This window comes from Perognathus longimembris, chromosome 3, assembly GCF_023159225.1.
Source record: "Perognathus longimembris pacificus isolate PPM17 chromosome 3, ASM2315922v1, whole genome shotgun sequence".
Taxonomy (NCBI): domain Eukaryota; kingdom Metazoa; phylum Chordata; class Mammalia; order Rodentia; family Heteromyidae; genus Perognathus; species Perognathus longimembris.
The window spans coordinates 94,161,514-94,182,390 of record NC_063163.1 but is presented as its reverse complement, the minus strand read 5'-3'; the positions used below and the strand labels follow the sequence as shown (position 1 = coordinate 94,182,390).

At 48.4% G+C, this 20,877-nt stretch overlaps 1 protein-coding gene across 6 annotated transcripts in view; it reads right to left on the bottom strand.

The window, feature by feature from the left end:
• Positions 1–845: 845 nt before the first annotated feature.
• Ppm1f (protein phosphatase, Mg2+/Mn2+ dependent 1F) overlaps positions 846–20,877 on the bottom strand; it is a 32,000-nt gene continuing 11,968 nt past the window's right edge. For 5 of the 6 annotated variants that reach the window (XM_048343382.1, XM_048343384.1, XM_048343385.1 and 2 more), the window contains 7 exons: positions 19,713–19,858; positions 12,407–12,609; positions 10,425–10,613; positions 6,009–6,152; positions 4,187–4,280; positions 1,199–3,313; positions 846–1,136 (listed from right to left, as the gene is read on the bottom strand). In XM_048343382.1, coding sequence (XP_048199339.1) covers positions 2,934–3,313; positions 4,187–4,280; positions 6,009–6,152; positions 10,425–10,613; positions 12,407–12,609; positions 19,713–19,858 — 1,156 coding nt within the window. In that variant the 3' untranslated portion in view covers positions 846–1,136; positions 1,199–2,933. Of the gene's footprint in view, positions 1,137–1,190; positions 3,314–4,186; positions 4,281–6,008; positions 6,153–10,424; positions 10,614–12,406; positions 12,610–19,712; positions 19,859–20,877 lie in introns of those variants that run through there. The other variant, XM_048343380.1, reaches the window with a different exon arrangement.

Here is a 20,877-nt window from a genome sequence, read left to right as displayed (position 1 = left end):
AGGGCTCTCCTCTGTGCCCAGGAGCTAGGACAAACCCAGTTCTCAACAGAGAGAGCACAGGATTTTCTTAGCTACGGATCTCCACAAGGACTGGTTTAGCCCTCTCCTGCGGCAACCCTGCTCAGAGATCAGGGGAGGCACTCCAAGCCTTCCATTAGGGAATGAATCACACTGCAAACAGTGTGGTCCAGATCTCCTATCTCCATGGGCTGAAACTCTATCAACAGCAATGAACAGAGTAAGATTAGCAGAGCAAAGAATAATAATAATAAACTCAAAGTACTAGAAGCCAATACTTCTCTGTCAAGGTCATTGCCATGGCAGGATGGAGCCATAGTGAAGGGTGGAGCCACATTCCTGTCTTGCTCAGTCCTGTGCCAAGATGGCACCAGGACCCTGGTTTCTTGCCCTAACAGGGCAGCAGGGCCTTCAGTTAGGCTAAAAATAGCTGGTTGTTGTTGGTGGCCAGCCATTCTCTGAATGAATATTGTGGGTTTTTGTCATTCATGGGGCTTGAACTCAGTCTGGGCACTATCCTGGGGCTTGGACTCAAGAGCGTGAGCAATGTCCCTGGCTTCTTTCTGCTCAAGGCCAGCACTCTACCACTTGGGCCACAGTGCCATTTCTGGCTTTTTCCAAATATGTGGTGCTGAGGAATTGAGCCCAGGGTTTCATGTATACAAGGCAAGTACTCTACCACTAGGCCATATTCCTAGCCCCTCACTGAGCTTTTTTTGCTCAAGACTAGCCCTCTACCACTTTGAGTCACAGCTCTACTTCTGGTTTTCTGGTGGTTCATTGGAGATGAGAGTCTCATGGACTTTCCTGCCCAGGCTGGCTTTCAATTGCGATCTTCAGATCTCAGCCTCCTGGGTAGCTAGGATTATAGGCGTGAGCCACTGGTGCCTGGCTATGAATGTGTTTTAAGATGCTATTAGGAAACCCTGAGGAGGGCATTGATTGTGAGGTTTAAACACTCCATCTCTACAGGGGAGAATTGGCATGCCAATCAGGGATGGCTCCCTCCCTTCCTGCTGGACAGAGGACTTGCCTCAAGAGGGGGGAATTTGTGTACCTGTCCTGTTTGTGAGCTGAGAAAAAAGCTGGGGCAATTGGGATACTGCTCTGCAGGACTCCTGTCCCCCCCCCCCCCGCCGCCCCCCCCCCGCCCCACTGCCCCACGTCTGCAGGTGGCCACTTGATCATCTCCATGGAGAACTCAGCCAAGTTTCTCCCCCTTCTCCAAACTTCTATTAAGTCACTCACTGCTCTCTGGCCCTGCTAGCCTCTGCCTGTTCCTCAGTGCCTGGCTTCCTTGCTTATCCTTCTGTTTTCAACTCTTCACAGGTTGTAGGAGCTCCCTGCGGCCCTTAAGTATCACAGCTTTTCCTTGCCAGTGTCTTTTAAGGCTGGTCAGGCTATAGGTCAGGTCCGCGAGGGAGGACGCCAAGCCACAGACCCAGATGAGGGTTTGTGCTGACAATGTCAGACTGCCGATGGAGACACTGTGCTGCCTTTGCTTGCCAGAACCTCTCACTTTCCCAAATGAAACCAATGAAACTACACAAAGACTTTCTGGAACATTCCAACCAAACAGTAAAGGTCCAAATGCCTGGTATCTGGCTAGACTTGCCTGGCAGGGCCTGGAGTGTGTGTGTGTATACGGGGGTGGGGGGATGGAGTGTAAGGAGGCAGCCATCACTCCAGACACCCAGAGCCTTGAAATCTGGGCCCGTCTAGACCCCAGCTCTCACAGGCATGGCTCCTGCTAAACACCTTAAAGACTCCTGGGGAGGTGAGGTGCACAGCATCACAAGAAATAAAAACAAACACAAAAGAAAACCTCTTCTAAAAAGGTTTCTAGCCCAAGTCATGTCTTCCTAACAAAACAAATGCTGCTTTTGTGGGAATTTCAGCAGGCCTGTCAGAATCTATAACTGGCCAGCAGTTTTTCTCTCTCCCAAAGCAGTTTAAGGCACTTAAGTGGCTTATTAACACCACCTGGTAAAGTTTCTGCTCCAATCCTGATTTAGAAAAAGAAAATCAATAATACTGCAAAAAGTGTTTGCACAAAAAAGTAAAACCAAAAAAGTAAATACTTAAGTTTTCTAAGGAATAGAATAAATGCTAAGCTCTGCTTAAATTATATGACACCATGGGTCATCTTGGCACTGAAAAAACAAAAACAAAAAAAAGAGATAAAACCTGAAATACTGCTTCTGAATTAAGACTTTTCCCTGGAATAAATTCAAACACACAAACAAGAGACATGCACATGGCATCGCCGTGAGCTTGGAGCGTCCCTCGCCCCAGAGGTCCAGTGGTCCCCATGTATCACGGCGCTGTCAGTTACCAGCAGTGCACCTCCTTCCTCAGGAGGCCACGGTCTCCTCTTTGGGAAGTCAGCGTGGTCAGGCAGGACCATGCCACCATGAGAAGCCATGAGAAAGTGGACTGGACATCCTGCCTGCTGGGACCTACTTGGGCATATACGTGAAGGTTCATTGGGCCTCCTGGATCTGCCTGAACCCCACAAATGCACCCCATGGATCCATGTGTCCCCCTACAGCCCCCACCCCCATGTCTTTGGTCAGGTTTCCACCAGGTGCCTATGGCCTCCAGTCACACCCTTGTCTCGATGGAAGCTTGTGGGCAAGAGCTGGTCCACTTCCCAGGCCACTTTGCTCTTTGGTGAGGTCTTTTTTTTTTTTTTTTTCCTATGCTTTCTATTGAGATCCACTTGCTAAATGATGCAGTTTTGAGGTCATCAAGACAGGCTGCAGCAAGCATCCCAAGCATCTCGGGTGCTGGGGAAGTGCTGTGTAGTGAGTACCCCCTGCCCACGGCTGCCTGTCAGGTCCTAAGGCCTCTGAAGGGAAGAGTCACAAGGGTGAGTGAGGAGTTGTTTGGGGGTTGGAGGGGGCCTAGACCATCTAGCTTCTTTGTGCAGTGTTGATCTCAAACTCTGAGAGGCCGGAGGTTGAGGCTTGGCTTTGCATGTCTGCCTGAGAGTCCCCTGCCTCACGGATCCTGTTCTCCAGCAGCTCCTGAGGGTCCCTGAGAAAGACCACCATGACTGTGATGTTGTCATGGGAGCCCCGCTCGCGGGCCTCAGCCACGAGCTCCTCAGCAACATGGAGCCCGCTGCCCTTCTGTCTGACTAAGTGACTGTGGACCAGACCAGCGACTTCCTGGTGGGGGACAACATCAAAGAAGCCATCACAGGCGAGCAGCAGGTAGTCTTCCGAGCCCGTCAACTCCCGGGAGGCTGCGTCTGCCTCCCCAGACACATATGGCTTCTGGAAGGCGTCCCCTAGGCGGGAGATGGAAGAGCCTGTATCAGACGTTTCCTCCCATCCACCCAGGTCCCACTCTCACCATGTCACCCAGGCAGGCACACAGCCCAATGTGCTACCTGTGGTCCTCATGTTCCAACTTGCTTACCTCTCCCCACCTCCCTCAGAGTGCAGCACTGTGGCTGTGAGCCCAGTCCCTAATCTCTACGTGGAGGGGGCTCTCATCCAGCTCTCCATGCCCCTCCCCTGCTGGTGTGCAGTGATACAGTGATAGCAGTAGCATGGGGGACAGGAGAAGGGCATGGCTGGGGTTGATCTTTTCCTGAGCTAGAGATGTAAACCCTGTCACCATCCTGGGAAGTGACTGCAAAATGCAGCTCCCACCAGCCCATGATCCCGAGAGGAAGGGGCTCTAACACTGCCACAGGCTGGTGATAGGTTAGGTGGTCTAAACACACTTTGGACTTAGAATATTTTCAATTTATCAGGGGTTTATTGGGAGGCCACACCCTTATTGAGTCCAGGAGCATCTATAAACTGCAATTTTTTTTTGGTGCCAGTCCTGTGGCTTGAACACAGGGCCTGGATGCTGCCTCTGAGCTTTTGTGTGTAAGGCTAGTGCTTTACCACATGAGCCACAGTCCCACTTCCAGCAGGTTTTTGTTTTTTTTTTTATTTTTTGTGGTTAAATTAAGAGTCATGTATTTTTTTCTGCCTGGGCTGGCTTCAAACTGAGATCTTCAGATCTCAGCCTACTGAAAAGCTAGGATTACAGGTGTGAGCCACCAGTGACTAGCTTAAACTGCAAATTCTTTTTGGCCCATTACACTTTCCTAAACTACCGGGTGGGCCTGTGGTTGCATCTGGGTTAGGCTCTGTAACCCTCTTACCGATAGCTCTGGACACAGCCAGGGTCCTGTTGACTCTCCAGCAGTCCATGAAGGACACAAAGCCACCCAGTGCTTCGATCCGTGCCTTTTCATCCTGTGGGGAGACAGTGGTAAGTGCAGGGGCCCTGAATGACTTCGTGGGACAGGGGGCCCCCAATGCCACTGTATAAACCAAGACATTGAGCTAGCTTCTTTTCCTTCCTTCCCTTCTTCCTTTCTTCCCTCCCTCCCTCCCTTCCTCTCCCCTTCTCTTTTTTTGGTGTGTTCCTGTACTGGGGCTTGAACTCAGAACCTTCAGGGCCTAGTCTCTGTCCTGTAGCTTTTTCACTCAAGGCTCATGCTCTACCATTTGAGTCACAGCTTCACTTCCATTGTTTCTGTTGGTTAATTGAACATAAGTCTCATAGACTTCCCTGCTCAGGCTAGCTTCAAACTTCTATCCTCAAATTCAGCCTCTAAGTAGCTAGGATTGTAGGTGTGGGCCACTGGTGCCTGGTTTATGTGACAAAGGTGTGGCACATGGCACAAAGCTTCACAAAGCCTGAGCTAGCCCTAATGGGCAAACCTGTGCCTACTCCTTTCTTCCTTCTTCTCCCAAGCTTCCTCCAGGCACTGTCTTTGCTTGCTAGAGGACCACAGTGCTCCAGCCTTAACTGCTTCCCAGAAGACAACGACAGAGCCTCAAGTCCAGCCACAAGTCTTGTGGAAAATCGCTTTGGTCCTGTGAGTTCTCTCACATGTCTTGCATGCCAGTAAGGCATCACACATGTCTACTTTTTAGGTTAACTTCCTAACCTCATTGCGTGCTGAGTGGGCTTGGGACACGACACCAATTGGGTATGAGAACCCTGGTACCCCAGGAGACAGTGCTGGCCGGAAAGACAGGGACATTAGCCTCCCTCTTCCTCTCCACCCCTGTGCAGGAGCAAAATGACTAGAAGTTGGGGGAACCAAAGTGTCTCTCCAGATTCTGACAGTAAGGACTGGGCATCCTTGTGGCGGGGGGGGGGGGGGGGTCCCACCAAAGAACATCATGGTAGGAATGACAGCTCCCATCTGGTAGCGTGGACATCCTTGTCACTAGAAGTGGTCCCTTGTCCCAGCTTGAGAAGAAATTTTTGTTGTTGTTGGTTGTAGGGTTTGAACTCAGAGCCTGGGCACTGTCTCTGAGCTTTTTTGTTCAAGGCTAGTGCTTTACCACTTTGAGCCACAGCTCCACTTCTGGTTTTCTGGTGATCAGAGATCAGAGTCTCCTGGACTTTCTTACCCTGGCTGGCTTTGAGCTGCAATCCTCAGGTCTCAGCTTCCTGAGGAGCTAGGATTCTAAGCATGAGCCATCAGCACATGGCTTCTCGGATCTCAGGAGCTAAGCAGACTAGACCCATTGGTGAGACATGGTCCGAGCAGCAATGTCACTCTCATAGCCAGGTGAGGACCCGAGGCTCAAGCAAGTGAGACACCAGGATCCCAGACTAGCCTCTGCTTACCGAAGTCCCAATATGGGTGCCCTTTTGCCCCAGCACAAGGTCTGCTCCTCATTCCCACTCTGTGGTTGGCTGTCCCTTGCTTGTAACACATCACAGGCCTCTGTGCTGGGCTGAGCTGGCCCAACTGCCTGGGCCATGTGCTGGGTCAGAAGGCCTAGCTCTCACCTGGAACCCCAGGTCAAGGAGCATCATGAGTTTCCAAGGCTCTTTGTGCAGCCTAACTTGCCCCAACAGTACCTAATTGGGGTTCCCTGACATTCTGTTTCTCTGTGAGGTGTCCAGGCTTGTGTTTCCAGCACGGCACGTCCTGGGCTTCAGCAGAGGGAGTTCTTTACCTGTCGCTCGGGTTTGTGTGGCTCCATCAGCTTTACCACCTGTCCCTGTTGCACCAGGATGACCTGGGAGTCCCCGAGCCAGGCGACGTGCAGGGTCTTTCCGGCAATGAGCGCACATACACCTGTGGTGCCACTCTGTAGCCGCTGTGGGGAGAGAGAACCACACGGGCTGAGATGTGACATGAATGTGGTATGCTTGAACCACCATGAGAACAGCATTCAGTGAGGATTATGCTATGCTGAAAGAGAATGGATCCCACGGGATCTGATGTTTAGATTTAACTCTGAACATAAAAACTCACCTGTACTGGAGTATGAGAGTACAGGAGAGGGACAGGGATGACCCAGGGCAAGAAGGAGTTATTGGTGTGGTGACAATGTCTAACAGGGAAGGGGTTTCATGCTTATTCAACAAGCTGGCCATTGGTGGCTCATGCCTGTAATCCTAGCTACCGAGGAGGGTAAGATCTGGAGGATTGTGGTTTGAACCAAGCCTGGGAAGAAAAGCCTAAAAGACTCTATCTCTAATTAACTAGCAAAAACAAATCTGGAGTGGAGGCATGGCTCAATGGTAGAGTACCAGTTGAGTAAGCAAGCAAGCTAAGCAAGGGCGAGGCCCTGAGTTGAAAGCTTGCTACCATAAAAACAAAATAAAAGTGTATCCATCCAACTACTGTTATATATTTTATACACAACTTAGGACTATTACCTCAATAAAGCTGTTTAAGAAAATAACAGGGCTGGAGGTACATCGCTCAGTGGTGGAACACTTGTTTCACATGTATGTGTGAGGCACTGGCTTTGATCTTCAACACTCACAAAGAAACAAAAGACAATAAACACCTGCTCTGCAGACTCCTTTTTTCTATTTGAGGCAGCCAGGAGTGGGCTCAGGACCCCTGACTTCCAGGATGCCAGAGCAGCCTTTGCCTACTGATGTCGTGTGTGTGTGTGTGTGTGTGTGTGTGAGAGAGAGAGAGAGAGAGAGAGAGAGAGAGAGAGAGAAGCCAGGAGAGCAGGTGTGTCTGTCTCTATGGCTTTCTGTTCAGATGCAAAGAAGTCTGGTTTTGATGAATCACACTCAGGGCTGTAGTCACGGGGCTTGAACTCTGGGCCTGGGAGCTCCCCTGAGCTCTTCAGTTTAAGGCTAGTGCTCTACCACTTGAGCCACAGGGCCACTTCTGGTTTTCTGGTAGTTAACTGAAAACAAAGAGTATCACAGACTTTCCTGCCTGGGTTGGCTTTGAAGCATGATCCTCAGATTTCAGCTATTCAGGGAATAGCTATGATTCCAGGTGTGAGCCACTGGCGACCAGCACCGTGTTTTTTTTCCACAGCATATCTTTTAAGCAGTCTGAGCCTCCATTTCCCAATGTCGAAACTGGCACACTTTTAGAATGTGCCCTTGAGGCTGCTGGCAGGACCCAGTAAGGATCAGTGTGGTAAGTTCACAGAGGAGAGGCTGTCTTTTTTCTTTATTTGAGAGGAGAGTATTGGGTCTTGAACTCAGGGCCTTCCACTCTCACTTGGCTTTCCCCCTCATGACTGGTGCTCTATCACTTGAGCCATGTCTCCATTTTTAGCTTTTTGCTGGTTAACTGGAGATAGGGATTTGGAAGATTTATCTGCCTGGGCTGGTTCTGAACAATGATTCTCAGATTTCAGCCTCCTGGCTTAGGATGATAACTTCTTATTTAACAGCACTGGGGTTTGAACTCAGATCCTTATGCCTTCCTAGCAAGGCACACCTTCAGCTCTGAGCTTCTTTCTGAAACAAATGACTCCTCCCTACATGTGACTCCAGTTTCTAGGGACACCAGCAACTAGGGAGGCCAGGCTGAGCCAGAGAAGTGGGATTATGTGTTGATCATGATCTGCATGTTTTTTATTTTTGGCGGTATTGGAGTTTGAACTGAGTCTCATACTTGCTAGGTAGATGCTCTATCACTCGTGATCTCCTAGACATTTTTGCTCTTATGTTCTTGTGTGTGTGCATGTGCGTGCACATGCACGTGAAGTCTTGGTGTTTCTGGCTATAACTGAGATTACAGGAAGGCAGAGCCATGCCAAGCTTGCTTGTTGAGATGAAAGTCTTGCTAACTCTTGCCTGGCCAGGCCGCTTTGCATGATCCTCTACCTCTAGAATAGCTATTACAGATGTGAGCTGCTACATGACCACAGTTGGCTTCTGCTTCTTCTTTTTTTTTGTGCCAGCCGTGGGGCTTGAAATCAGGGTCTGAGCTCTGTGCCTGAGCTTCTTTTTGCTTAAGGCTAATGCTCGACCACTTGAGCCACAGCACCACTTTTTCTTTTTTTTTTTGCCAGTCCTGGGCCTTGGATTCAGGGCCTGAGCAATGTCCCTGGCTTCTTGTTGCTCAAGGCTAGCACTCTGCCACTTGAGCCACAGCGCCACTTCTGGCTGTTTTCTATATATGTGGTGCTGGGGAATCGAACCTAGGGCCTCATGAATATGAGGCAAGCACTCTTGCCACTAGGTCATATTCCCAGCCCATACAGCACCACTTCTGACGTTCTCTGGAGATAAGCGTCTCATGGACTTTCCTGCCTGGGCTGTCTTTGAATTGTGATCCTGAGATCTCAGCCTCCTGGGTAGCTAGGATTATAGGCATGAGTCACCAGCACCTGGCTATAGTTTGCATTTTTTTTTTTTTTTGTGGCGAATCCTGGGGCTTGAACTCAGGGCCTGAGCACTGTCCCTGACCACCTTTTGCTCAAGGCTAGCACTCTTCCACCTGAGCTACAGCACCATTTCCGTCTTTTTCTGTGTATGTGGTACTGAGGAATCGAACCCAGGGCTTCATACATGCTAGGCAAGCACTCTACTACTTAGCCACATTCCCTGCCCAGTTTGCATATTTTTGTATTTTATGATACACTGATATATGGAGCCTTGATGATCCTGGAGAGGGCTCTACCCACAGCTAGCTAAGTCCTAGATCAGCATGTCCACTGTGAGTGAACCTTTTATGGGTAGGCCAGCTGGTTTGGAGCTCATGCCCCAAACATGTCCTCCCTCTGCATAGTAGGCAACAGTCTCCCCTGCCCTGGTGGCTTCAGGTGGTGACAGCAGGCTAGGAATCATTCTAGTAGCTCAAAATCAATGAAAGGTATTCAAACTTCTAGTTCTGATCTTGCTGGGACTTGACTGGGCCTACTTAGTGGGCCATGCTTGCCTGTCTCCCTTGCCCCCTAACCAACCGTGTGTGGTACCTCCCCGTGTGGCTGTGTGGCATGTGTGCCTATCCCTCTTGGCAGCTACAAGCAATAAAATCTTGTCTGTAACATATATAGGTGTATACACACACGTATGCACGTGCATGCAACACGCACATGCACATGTACACACACACACACACACACACACACGGTTTGTTTTGGTGTTGATCCTTGGGTTTGAACACAGGGCCTGGGCACTGTCCGTGGCCTTTTTTTTTTTTTTTTTTTCAAAACATTAGCACTCTATCACTTGAACCATAGATCTATGTTTGGCTTTTGGGTGGTTAATTGAAGCCAAGAGTCTGAAGAACTTTCCTGCCTAGGCTGGCTTTGAACCACAATCCACAGATCTCAGCCTCCTGAGTAGCTAGGACTGTGAGCATGAGCCATGTTTTAAAGCTGGTAGTCCTTCCGTCTGTGGCCTCAGACCATCTTCAGGTCTATATTTCTAGGGGCTTGGCATGCTGTTTCAGGGGTGCTAAGGTCTGGAGATAGTTGGAGTGTGCCCCAAGGCTTTGTGTGGTGAAGTTTAATTTCCACGGTAAGCTGTCACGAGAGTGGAAACTCAGTCTAACTATGGTATTTAGAGGAAGTGTCTTTGGGAGAGGACTGGGGTTGGATAAGGTCATCAGGATGGAAGCCTGGTGCTTTATAAGGAAAGGAAGGAAGGAGGCCAGAAGACAGGCAGGCAGACACCAACACCACCCCACTACTGCCACCGCTTGTACCACAGCACACAAACACATCCTCGCTGTCTCTTGTCACGTGATACTTGGAGCCATTTTGGGATTTTGCCAGCAAGAACATTACCTGGTAAGCCCCTTTGACCTTAATACCTCCAGAACCACGAGCTAAAATAAACCTCTTACACTCATAATGTTTCCCAGCCTCAGGTATTTTAGAATCACCACCACCATCACATACACATACACACATACACACACACACACACACACACAAAATCTCACACTCATACAGGGGAAGTCTTTGTGCTGCTTCCATTCAAAGGCAAAAATGAGTCCCTTCTCTAGTAAGAATAAAATGGCATGGCCATCCCGACAATATTCCATAAGGTGAACCCCACATTACCAACCACTTCGCTTTCTTTCCCTCTGCAGAAGCGATGCCTCTCTGATGCATTTCATGGCTAAGTACCCAAGTGCCCTTGCTGGTTCTCACCTCTCTCTTCGCTTTCCAGAGAAACATGTCATCAGTGAGCTGGAAAGCTTCCTTGAGGGCTCCATCAGGGTCTGTGGGCAGCTGCGGCCGGCGGGCGGCATTGACATGCACATGGACGGCGGCATACCTCGCAGCATCCACGCCTCCGTGACCATCGAACACAGCAAAGTAGGCACGATCCACAGCGTCCTGTGGGGAAGGCAGCAGGAGTCACAGATCGCTGGCCTTGAACCTGGTGAGGCTGGGACCCTGGCCAGTTGCTTTCACCTGGCGGGGAGGGGCTGGGGAGTGGAGTGCAGCCTCCGCACTAAAGTTGTGTTACAGTTTCAACATTTGTCTCCCACAATTCCTGTGTTGGAAATTAATCTCCAAAGGCTGATGCTAATGATATTTGGAGGTAGGACTTTAGGAGGCAATTGGGATTGATCTATTTGTAGATGAATGCATTCTCAAGGGAGTGGTTTTGTTAGAAAAGACAGAGCTCTCTTTGGCAACTTATTCTGTCTCAATAGTGTGACATCGTGCATTGCTTTAGGACTCTGCACAGGGTCCCCACCAATAAAAATACCTTCAATAATAGATGGGGGGGGGGCTGGGGATATGGCCTAGTGGCAAGAGTGCCTGCCTCATATACATGAGGCCCTGGGTTCGATTCCCCAGCACCACATATACAGAAAATGGCCAGAAGTGGCGCTGTGGCTCAAGTGGCAGAGTGCTAGCCTTGAGCAAAAAGAAGCCAGGGACAGTGCTCAGGCCCTGAGTCCAAGCCCCAGGACTGGCCAAAAAAAAAAAATAATAATAATAGATGGGGGCCCCTGGATCTTAGCCCTCTCAGTTTCTAGATTGTAAGAACCCATCATTTTCTTTCCCCTTTACAAATTACCCAGTCTCAGGTTTTCTGTTACAGTAAACAGAAAACAAGCAGAGACAGGTTAAGTCTCTCAAAGAATCAACATGGCTGGCCTTCACCATCGCACCCTCAACTTGGCTTCAGTATGCCAGTGAGGCCTCAGGGGTTCTGGGAATCTAGGCTTTACCAGCTATGGAAGGCGGCTGCAAACATAAAATGAGCTGAGATGCTGCAGATGGCTCCTGGTGCTGGAGCCTGAGCAGGGCTCAGTAATCCAAGTCTGAACTTGGCATGAAGCCTCCCCTTCTATCAGACAAGAGCCAACTGGTTTTTATTTATGTTTTTTGCCAGAACCTGGGCTTGAACTCAGGGCCTGGGCTCTGTCTCTGAGCTTCTTTGGCTCAAGGCTAGTTAGTGCTCTAGCACTTAAGCCTCTGTGACACTTCTGGGTTTTTTGTTGTTTTTTTTTGGTAGTTTATTGGAGAGTAAGAGTCTCATGGACAGATGGTGCTGGTGACTCATTCCTGTAATCCTAGCTACTCAGGAGGCTGCGGTTTGAGGATCCTGGTTCAAAGCCAGCCTGGGCAGGAAAGTGTGTGAGAATCTAATATCCAGTAGTGCAGCTGTGGCTCAAAGTGGTAGAGCACTAACCTTGAGTAAAAAGAGCTCAGGGACAGTGCCTAGGCCTTGAGTTCTAGCCCCCCCCCCCCCCAAAAAAAAAAGTCTCATGGACTTTTCTGCCCAGGATGGCTTTGAAACCTGATCGTCAGATCTCAGCATCCCCGGATCTCAGCATCCTGAGTAGCTAAGACTACAGGCATGAGCCACTAGTGCCAGGCTCAACTGTTGCTTTCTTTCTTTTTAACTGTTGCTTTCTTTTAATTCAAACTTTGCTTTGGATTCAAGGTGACTGGTGGCCTGGCCCAAAGGTTCTCGTGCTATGAATTACCCTTCCAGGTTCCCCAGGGAGCCAGCCACCAAGAGACAGCAGCTGAAAACTAATTCCTCTGGCTCAGCTTTGGCTGGCTGCTCTTCTCGGCACCCAGGGCTCCCACCTCCTACTCGGGCTCCCCCTGTGTCATCCTGGTGCTGGACAAAACTGGCCCCTGGGCTGTGCAGGCAGAATACTCACTGAGAAGCCAAAGAGATGATTGAAGAAAGGAAGGGACACATGCCGATCCTCCATTTTGCGGCGAGTGTTCCGGATGGCATGGATAGAGACCAGCCACTGCCTTGGTGGGGTCTGGGCAGTCAATGGCAACTGCTTCTGCCACTGGCCGCATACTTCCCAGAGCTGATTAAAGAAACTCCGTGCCAGGCCTTTGGCATCTAGTACTGATGAGCAGGAGAGAGGAATGGTTAGGGATGTACAGACCAACCCAACTGAGGCTTTTATGGGCCCCGTAAGTGAACATTTTTCCTGCTGTCTCCAGTTTTCCAGATAGATCCTACCAACCAATTATCTTCCAGGACCTGCTGAGTGTGCCAACACACTAAATGATGTACCACAGCCTGTTGTCAGCTAGACAGACATTGTTGGTTTGACAATATGTACTCAGAAGTCTCCTGGCCCATAATGGAGTAGTTCCATTCATGGATTGCCACACGGAAATAATCAGTAGTGCAAAAATAAGTTAAGGATAAAATATGGAACCATTTAAAACTGTCCATTAATTAAAAATGCTATGTATCTAATGACAGAAGAATAATTAAGTTCTGGTCTAATCTCTCGATGAAGAATTAAACTATTATTAAAAAGATTTTTTTTTTTTTTTTGCCAGTCCTGGGCCTTGGACTCAGGGCCTGAGCACTGTCCCTGGCTTCCTTTTGCTCAAGGCTAGCACTCTGCCACTTGAGCCACAGCGCCACTTCTGGCCGTTTTTCCATATATGTGGTACTGGGGAATTGAACCCAGGGCTTCATGTGTAAGAGGCAGGCTCTCTTGCCACTAGGCCATATTCCCAGCCCTTAAAAAGATTTTTTGCAAGGGCTAAAGGCATGGCTCAGTGGTAGAGTACCTGCCTAGCAAGTATAAAGTCCTGAGTTCAAGCCCTACTACCACAAAAAATAAAATAAACCCCAAACAAAAAACCCCCCAAAACACCAAACCACTAAAATTCAAAACAAAACACAGAGCTGCCATATGACCCAGTAATTGTAATCCTGGGCACTAATTCCAGAGAAATAAAGACTTCACAAAAACCTGAATGTGAATGTTCATAGTGGCTTTATTAGTAACAGCCAAAATCTGGAATCTGCCCAAATGTCATTTTTTCTATAAGTGTTAAACAAAAACCAGTGATTCTCCCATCCCATGGAGTACAAATATGGCAACAGAGCTGAGTGAAACACTCAAAAAGGAAAAAAAAAGTTGCATATCATATGATTCCATTATAACATTTTTTTTTTTCCCTCCCCTTGCTGATCATACGGTTTGAACTCGGTCTGGGCGTTGTTGCTGAGCTTTTTTTTTTTTTTTTTTGGCCAGTCCTAGGCCGTGAACTCAGGGCCTGAGCACTGTCCCTGGCTTCTTTTTGCTCAAGGCTAGCACTCTGCCACTTGTGCCACAGCACCACTTCTGGCTATTTTTTGTATATGTGGTGCTGAGGAATCGAACCCAGGGCCTCATGTATATGAGGCAAGCACTCTTGCCACTAGGCCATATTCCCAGCCCCAACATTTTTTTTTTTCTTTTGGTAGCATTGGGGTTTGAACTCAGGACCTTGTGTTGAGTAGTCTGGCACTCTACCACCAAACCATGCCTCTAGCCCTTTTCTGTACTGGTTATTATTGAGATAAGATCTAGCTTTCTTGGACCTCAATCCTCTTACTTTTTGCTTCCCACTGCCCATACTCAGCTACTGGTTGATAAGGGCTCTTGTGAACTTTTCTGCCTGGGTGGGCCTTAAGCTACGATCTTTCCTATTCCAAGCCTTCCAGGTGGTTAGGACTACTGGTGGGCTGGTAGTGACTTATCTTGAAATGACAAAATTATAGATATGAAGATTAGCAACTGCCAGTGTTTAGAGATCTATAGCATTTGGATGGCTATTAGTGGATAATAAAGGTATCCTTTGTGTTATGTTATGATCCTATTTGTGATATTTTATTATAATTTTGCCAGATATTACCTCTGCTGGGCACTGTGGTTCACATCTATAATCCTAGCTACTTGGTGGGTGGAAATAGGAGGGTCAAGGGTCAAGGCTAGCTAGAGCAAACTGTAAGTAAGACTCTTATTTCAGCTAGGTGCTGGTAGCTCACACATGTAATCCTAACTACTCAGAAGGCAGAGATCTGAGGAATGAGGTTTGAAGTCAGCCTGGGCAGAAAAGTACAGAAGACTCTTACTTCCAACTAAACAGCAAAAAAGCTAGACTAGAGTTGTGGCTCAAGTGGTAGAGCTCTACTTGTAAGTGAAAAAGCTAAGCAAGAGTGTGAGACTGAGATTAAACTTGGTACTGGAATTGAAAAAGAAAAAGGAAGCTGGGCACTCGTGGCTCACGCCTGTAATCCTAGCTATTCGGGAGGTTGAGATCTGAGGATTGTGGGTCAAAGCCAGTCTGAGCAGGAAAGTCTGTGAGACTCTTATCTCTAATTAACACCAGGAAAACTGGAAGTGGTACTGTGGCTCAAAGTGGTAGAGTGCTAGCCTTGAGCAGAAAAGCTCAGGGATTGAGTTCAAGCCCCATGACCCACCAAAAAAAGAAAAAGAAAAGGGGGAGGGGTTCAGTTGTGCACATCTGTAACCCCAGCTATGTGGGAGGCAGAGATAGGAAGAGATCTCACTTAGAGGCAGGTCCGAGCAAAAACCAAGAGGCCCTACCTGAAAAATGACTAAAGCAAAAAATATAGCTGTAGGTATGGCTCAAGTGGTACTTCTTGCTTACTAAGTGTGATACCTTGAGTTCAGAATCCCAGTACTGCCCCAAAAGAGGTTAACCCTGGAGGAAACTGTATGAAATGTTCATGGAATCGGCATTAGTTCTCACAAATGAATATGCCATTATGATATTTCAAAGCAAGTTAAACAAAATCTAAAAGGTATAGCAGAAATGGACTCTTGCATAGTTTGCAAGCACGTGAAACTTTTATGCCATGATTTTGACTGAGGAAGAGAATATGACATGTATGGTTCTATCACAAGTATGTGAAAAAGCACTTAAGCTCAGAACAGAAAACAAAGGGCAGAAACCATACACAACCCAGACAGTCAGTAGAGAGTGCCCAGAGGGGCTGGTTCTATGGGTGAGTGTTCCCCTTATGCGCCTTAAAGAAAAATTCTTTCCTTTTCTTTCTGTGTTCCAGTTCTAGGGCTTGAACTCAGGGCCTGGGCACTGTCCCTGAGCTTCTTTTGCTCTAGGATAGTACTCATTTGTGCCACACCTCCACTTCTGATTTTTTTTGTGTGAGTAATTGGAGATGAGAATCTCATGAACTTTCCTGCCTGGGCTGCCTTTGAACTGCAATTCTCAGATCTCAGCCTCCGGAGCAGCTAGGATGACAGGTGTGAGCCACTGGCACCTGGCTCTTATGTGTATTTTTAAAATAAGTTCTTAATTTTCTAGCACAAGTGTTTTTCCTATGGCTTTAAAATAAGTCTGTGAATGCTTTGCCTCTCTCCTTTCCTGAGGCTCAGCTTAGGTCCTTCCCCCTGAATGCATGACTTCGTGAACTGCTTCTACTAAAGGCAATAAAATGGAAGTGACTACATGTGGTTTGGGCTACTCCCTTGTACACATGCTCTCTGCCCTTTGACTGAACTGTCTTGCAGTGGCACCCATATGAGCACAACTTCATGAGAGCCTGGACAAAATCACCTACCTAAGCTGCTCCCAAATTGCAGACATATGGGCAACTGAAGGGGGAAACTATTATTTTAAGCCTATGAATTTGGGGACAGAATGCTATTCCCTACAAAATCCCAGTGAAGCCGAGGTCCTAAACAAATCATGTAGTCGGACACTGGTGGCTTGCACCTATAATCCTAGCAACTCAGGAGGGTGAAATCCGAGGATCTCAGTTCAAAGCCAGTCTGGGCAGGAAGGTTGGTGAGACTCTTATCTTTTTTTTTTTGGCCAGTCCTGGGGCTTGGACTCTGGGCCTGAGCACTGTCCCTGGCTTCTTTTTGCTCAAGGCTAGCACTCTGCCACTTGAGCCACAGCGCTACTTCTGGCCATTTTCTGTATATGTGGTGCTGGGGAATCGAACCCAGGGCCTCATGTATATGAAGCAGGCACTCTTGCCACTAGGCCATATCCCCAGCCCCGAGACTCTTATCTTTAATTAACCACCAGAAAGCTGAAAGTGGAACTGTGGCTCCTGTTAAAGTACTAGCCTTAAGCCTTAAAGTCTAAGGAATAGTTCCCAGGCCCAGCGCTCAGGCCTGTACTGACAGGTGCATGTGCATGTGTGTACAAACACACAGACATGCACACACACAGATCTACAAGGACCAGGTCCAAAGGAAATGTCAAGGGCTCTGCCTGCAGGGCTGCACTTCATTTCAATGAACCAATATCTCCTGGGACTCCAGTTCTGGCCAGTTCAGGTGCATAAGGCAGGTACAAGTGAGTCAGGACTGGTCACTTATGGATGGAATTCAAGGGCAAATTACAGGAAAAAGGGCAGAGCCTGAGTACTGCAGGCCATAGTCATAGGACTAGGGAACTAGGAGAAAAAGTATTCCCAGACAGAGTTGTGGTTGTCAAAAGAAAAAGGAGCTCTGAGGCTAGAGGGAGTCACAGGAGAAGAGCCCATGAGCTGGGGATCTTGGAACACAGGAAGCCACAGAAGGATGAATTTGAGGGAAAGCTTGTATAACTGTGGGGAAAGGTCTAGCACTGGCTGCTGTCCCCATAGCTAGGATAGGGCTTTGCTTTGAGTACTTGACAAGAACTGAGGGACTGGCAGGGCCAGGCTGAGGGGCTGGGTGCAGCAGAGGATAAAGGACCAACTTGGCTGGGCCTAGCTCAGCGCCAGCGGCTCCTTACACTTTTGGCCTAACAGATCCCCTGCTGGCACCAGCGACTCCATCATTTAGCCAATCCTCATGGCACTGCCTCTCAGGCCCTCCTCTCTCTCTCTCCTGTTTAGAAAATCACCTGGAAAGCTACTGTGGCTCCTCACTTTTTTTGGAAATTGCTGGTTCTTATCAGGCCCAAAGTACAGAGGGAGCACTGAGCCCTGAGCTGCCTCTTTCCTTTCTGCTGCTACTTCCACCCATGTGTTTGGACTTGACTCTTGCCCAAGTACAAGGCAGTTACAAATGAGGACGATAAGCTCGAGCAGTGATTCCTGGTCCTCGGGTTACTGGAACCTTGACTTCCTCCTCTGGCCAAGAGCTGTGGACCTGGAGCTTTACAAACTTCCTTAGGAAGTCTGTTTGCTCACACCTGTAGTGCTAGCTACTAAGGAAGATGAGATTGAGGATCCCAGTTGAAAGCCAGCCTGGGTAATCTCCAACTGATCACCAAAACAAAATGGAAGTAGGGGAAGGGCATGATATTGTCCAAAAAGAAATTTTGTTTTGTTTTGGTTGGTCATGGGGGTTAAAATCAGGGCCTGGGTGCTGATCCTGAACTCTTACTTAAGACTAGTTTTCTACCACTTTATGCCACAGCTCCACTTCCAGTTTTTTGGTGGTTAATTGGAGATATGAATCTTACAAACTTTACTACCTTGGCTGGTTTTGAACCATGATCCTTAGACCTCTGCCTCTTGAGAGTCTAGGATTACAGTTATGAGCCACCAGCACCTGGCAAAAAATGTACTCTTTACCTGACTTATGTAATTGTAACACCTCCATACAATACCTTTATAATAACAGTACAAATTTAAAATAAAAGCCTGGAAGTGGAACTGTGGCCCAAGTGATAGAGTGAAAAAGAGACAGTGCTCTGGCCCTGAGTTCAAGCCCTAGTTCTGGCACAAGACAACAACAACAACAACAACAACGAAAAAACCCAACAACAAAGAACAATAACAAAAACCTATTGTCAGTGAGAAGTGGTGGGCACAGAGGTCTCAAGTGTATCTGCCCTTTGATACTGAATCTCGCAATGCTGTCCTGATACAATTTGTGCAAGAATGGCTTGAGGACAGACTGTGTGCTATGGTCTATTGCTTTGAGTAATTCAGGCCATTACTCCAGGCCTGCATGTGTGGGGCAGACAGGGAGGGCCAGGCAGGGCAGAGCAAGCTGTGATTTCGTAGGCCTTTCCTCCTTACAAGCCCCAGGTGTTAGGGCTTGGCTATGCAAGCCATGGCTGTTCTCTTTCCCACCAGCAGGCGACGCAGTTTCCTGCCTGGACAGACAAAGGAACCAGCCAGGGTTGGCTGGGGTGGGAGAGTTCCCTTTGTGGGTCCACTTGGTGGCAGCTGTCACTGCCGGAAGCCTGTTGGCTTTGTGGAGAACAATGGCTGCCTGTCATTGAGGACAGCTGTCTCCCAGGCAGGGAGACAAGGCTGTGCTCGGATGGAAGGTTGGCTGGGATCCAAGGAAAAAGGGACCAGGAGGAGGAGGGAAATAGCCTGGTACACAGGCTAGAGGCCTTGAGTGCTTTTTCTTTTCTCTTTTCCTCCACTTGTCCCTTGTTTTTCTCTCTATGCATGGGATAGTACTGGGCTTAAAGGAACACAGGCAAAAGGAAATGGCAAAGGAAGGGAAGATCTGCTTCCTACTGCTTGGATGGCTGTTGCAGAGGTGAATTTCCAGCTGGAAAAAAAGCTACACATACTCCTCCTGGATCTGCTCTGCAGCTTGTCACTTTCACTTCCTGTAGCTTTGGTCCTTGGTCAAATACAATAAAAAGCAATTACTAGAAATAAAAGAGTCATGCAGTACAAGAGCCTGGCATTTTTAAATTGAGCAGAAGATCTGTTGAACTGCTCTGCAGGCTCCTTAACACACCTGTGGGATTTCTGGTGCCAGGTGAGCCTCCATCACCAGCTCGGCATGCAGGTCACAGACACCACTGAGGGTCTCCACCTAATCATCTTGCCTCCAGTGAGCTGAGACCAAGGGGTCTCCTCTCTGGTATTTTTTGTGATCTCGACCATGATGCTGCTGCCCCTTTGGATGGCTGACACATCATTCTGCTGACTGACTTCTAGTGAGCTGAGGGAAAACAGCAAGTGCATTTAAATCTGGCCATCTGACTGTAAATTATCACCTTGGATTCCTCACATGCAAAAGAGGACAGGCATGACTCAGACTGGTCCCAAGGGTATATGTGAAACAGGACCTAAAAGGGAGTATGGCACCTATGGAGGCCCTGTCTTGTTGGGTGACTCTTGAGTAACGTGGGAGGCCACGTGCCCTCTTTCTGCACCTTGATCCTGCCCCTCTGACTGGCTCTGAGAGATATACTGCTTACAACATTACCCTGAGGATGTGCTAGGCAGTCCCAGGACCACTGGAGAAGAAAGCAACTCACGGGTCACAGGAGGCTTTTCTTCCTCCTCCTCCTCTTCCTCCTCCTCTTCCTGCTTGGGTAACTTCCTAAACTCAGAAAGGTCTGTGTGTAGCAGCTGGGAAATTGCTTCATGGGTCAGAGCTGCAGCAACTGATGGCAGAGCGTTTCTAGGGACAAGAAATGAGAAGTAAGGTTGGGGTGACTCCCAGGAGAAGCCCATGCCTGGCACCCTCCCACCCAGAGGACCCTCTGGAGGAGGCAGTGATGGCTCATATCCCACTATGGGTCATGATAAGTGTGGCACCTGCCCCCAGGGAGCTGAGATGGACAGCCACACAATGCCCAGAGGCAGACACACATCACCCAAAGGGACCTGCTTAGAAGGTGTCACAGGGGTAAGTGAGCTTTGGTGTTGGGCAAACTGGCCTCATTTTCAACTTGATAAATGGCTCCTGACCCCATGTGTCACAGAAGGGAAGAGGGTCAACCGTGCCAGCTGGGAGACTTAGGAATCACGGCATATTATGAGCTGAATTGTACCCCTTCCAAATTCACATGTTGAAACTCTCAACATGGTATGGGACCTCACTGGGAAATATGGCCAATGCAGATATAATTAATGTGAAGTATTGGAGTAGGATGGGCCAATGTCAGTGTGACTGACATCTTTTTAAGAAAAGGAAAATTTAGGCACACCCAAGAGAACATGAGCCAGAAATAAAGAGGATGAACTTACACACTAGGGAAACAACAAGGAACCAGCCCTGCTGTTAACTTCACCTCAGACATCCAGCCTCCAGAACTATGAGACAATAGATTTCTATTGTTCAGTGGAATTGGTCTGTGGTGACTCGGTAGAATGTCTCAGAAAGTAGATCTGGAGGACATGGGATTCAGGCATTGCATTTTTAGATAAACCATGCAAGTCTGATGGAGATAATAACTGTGAATGGCTCCCAGGATCCCTGGGCAGAGGGGCCAATGGAACAGCAGGAAGGAGCAAGGAGGTGGGCCAGCCTTAGGACCACGGGGAGCCACTTAGCATAGAGTCTAGAGGAAAGTAGGGGCCATGGCAATGGATGGAGGGAGTAGAGAAGGGGAATATCCAGGGAAACTGCTCAGGGGCTGAACAGAGGAAAGAACAGGGACAGTCAAAGTTTCTCCTCTGAGCAATTGGAATGACAGC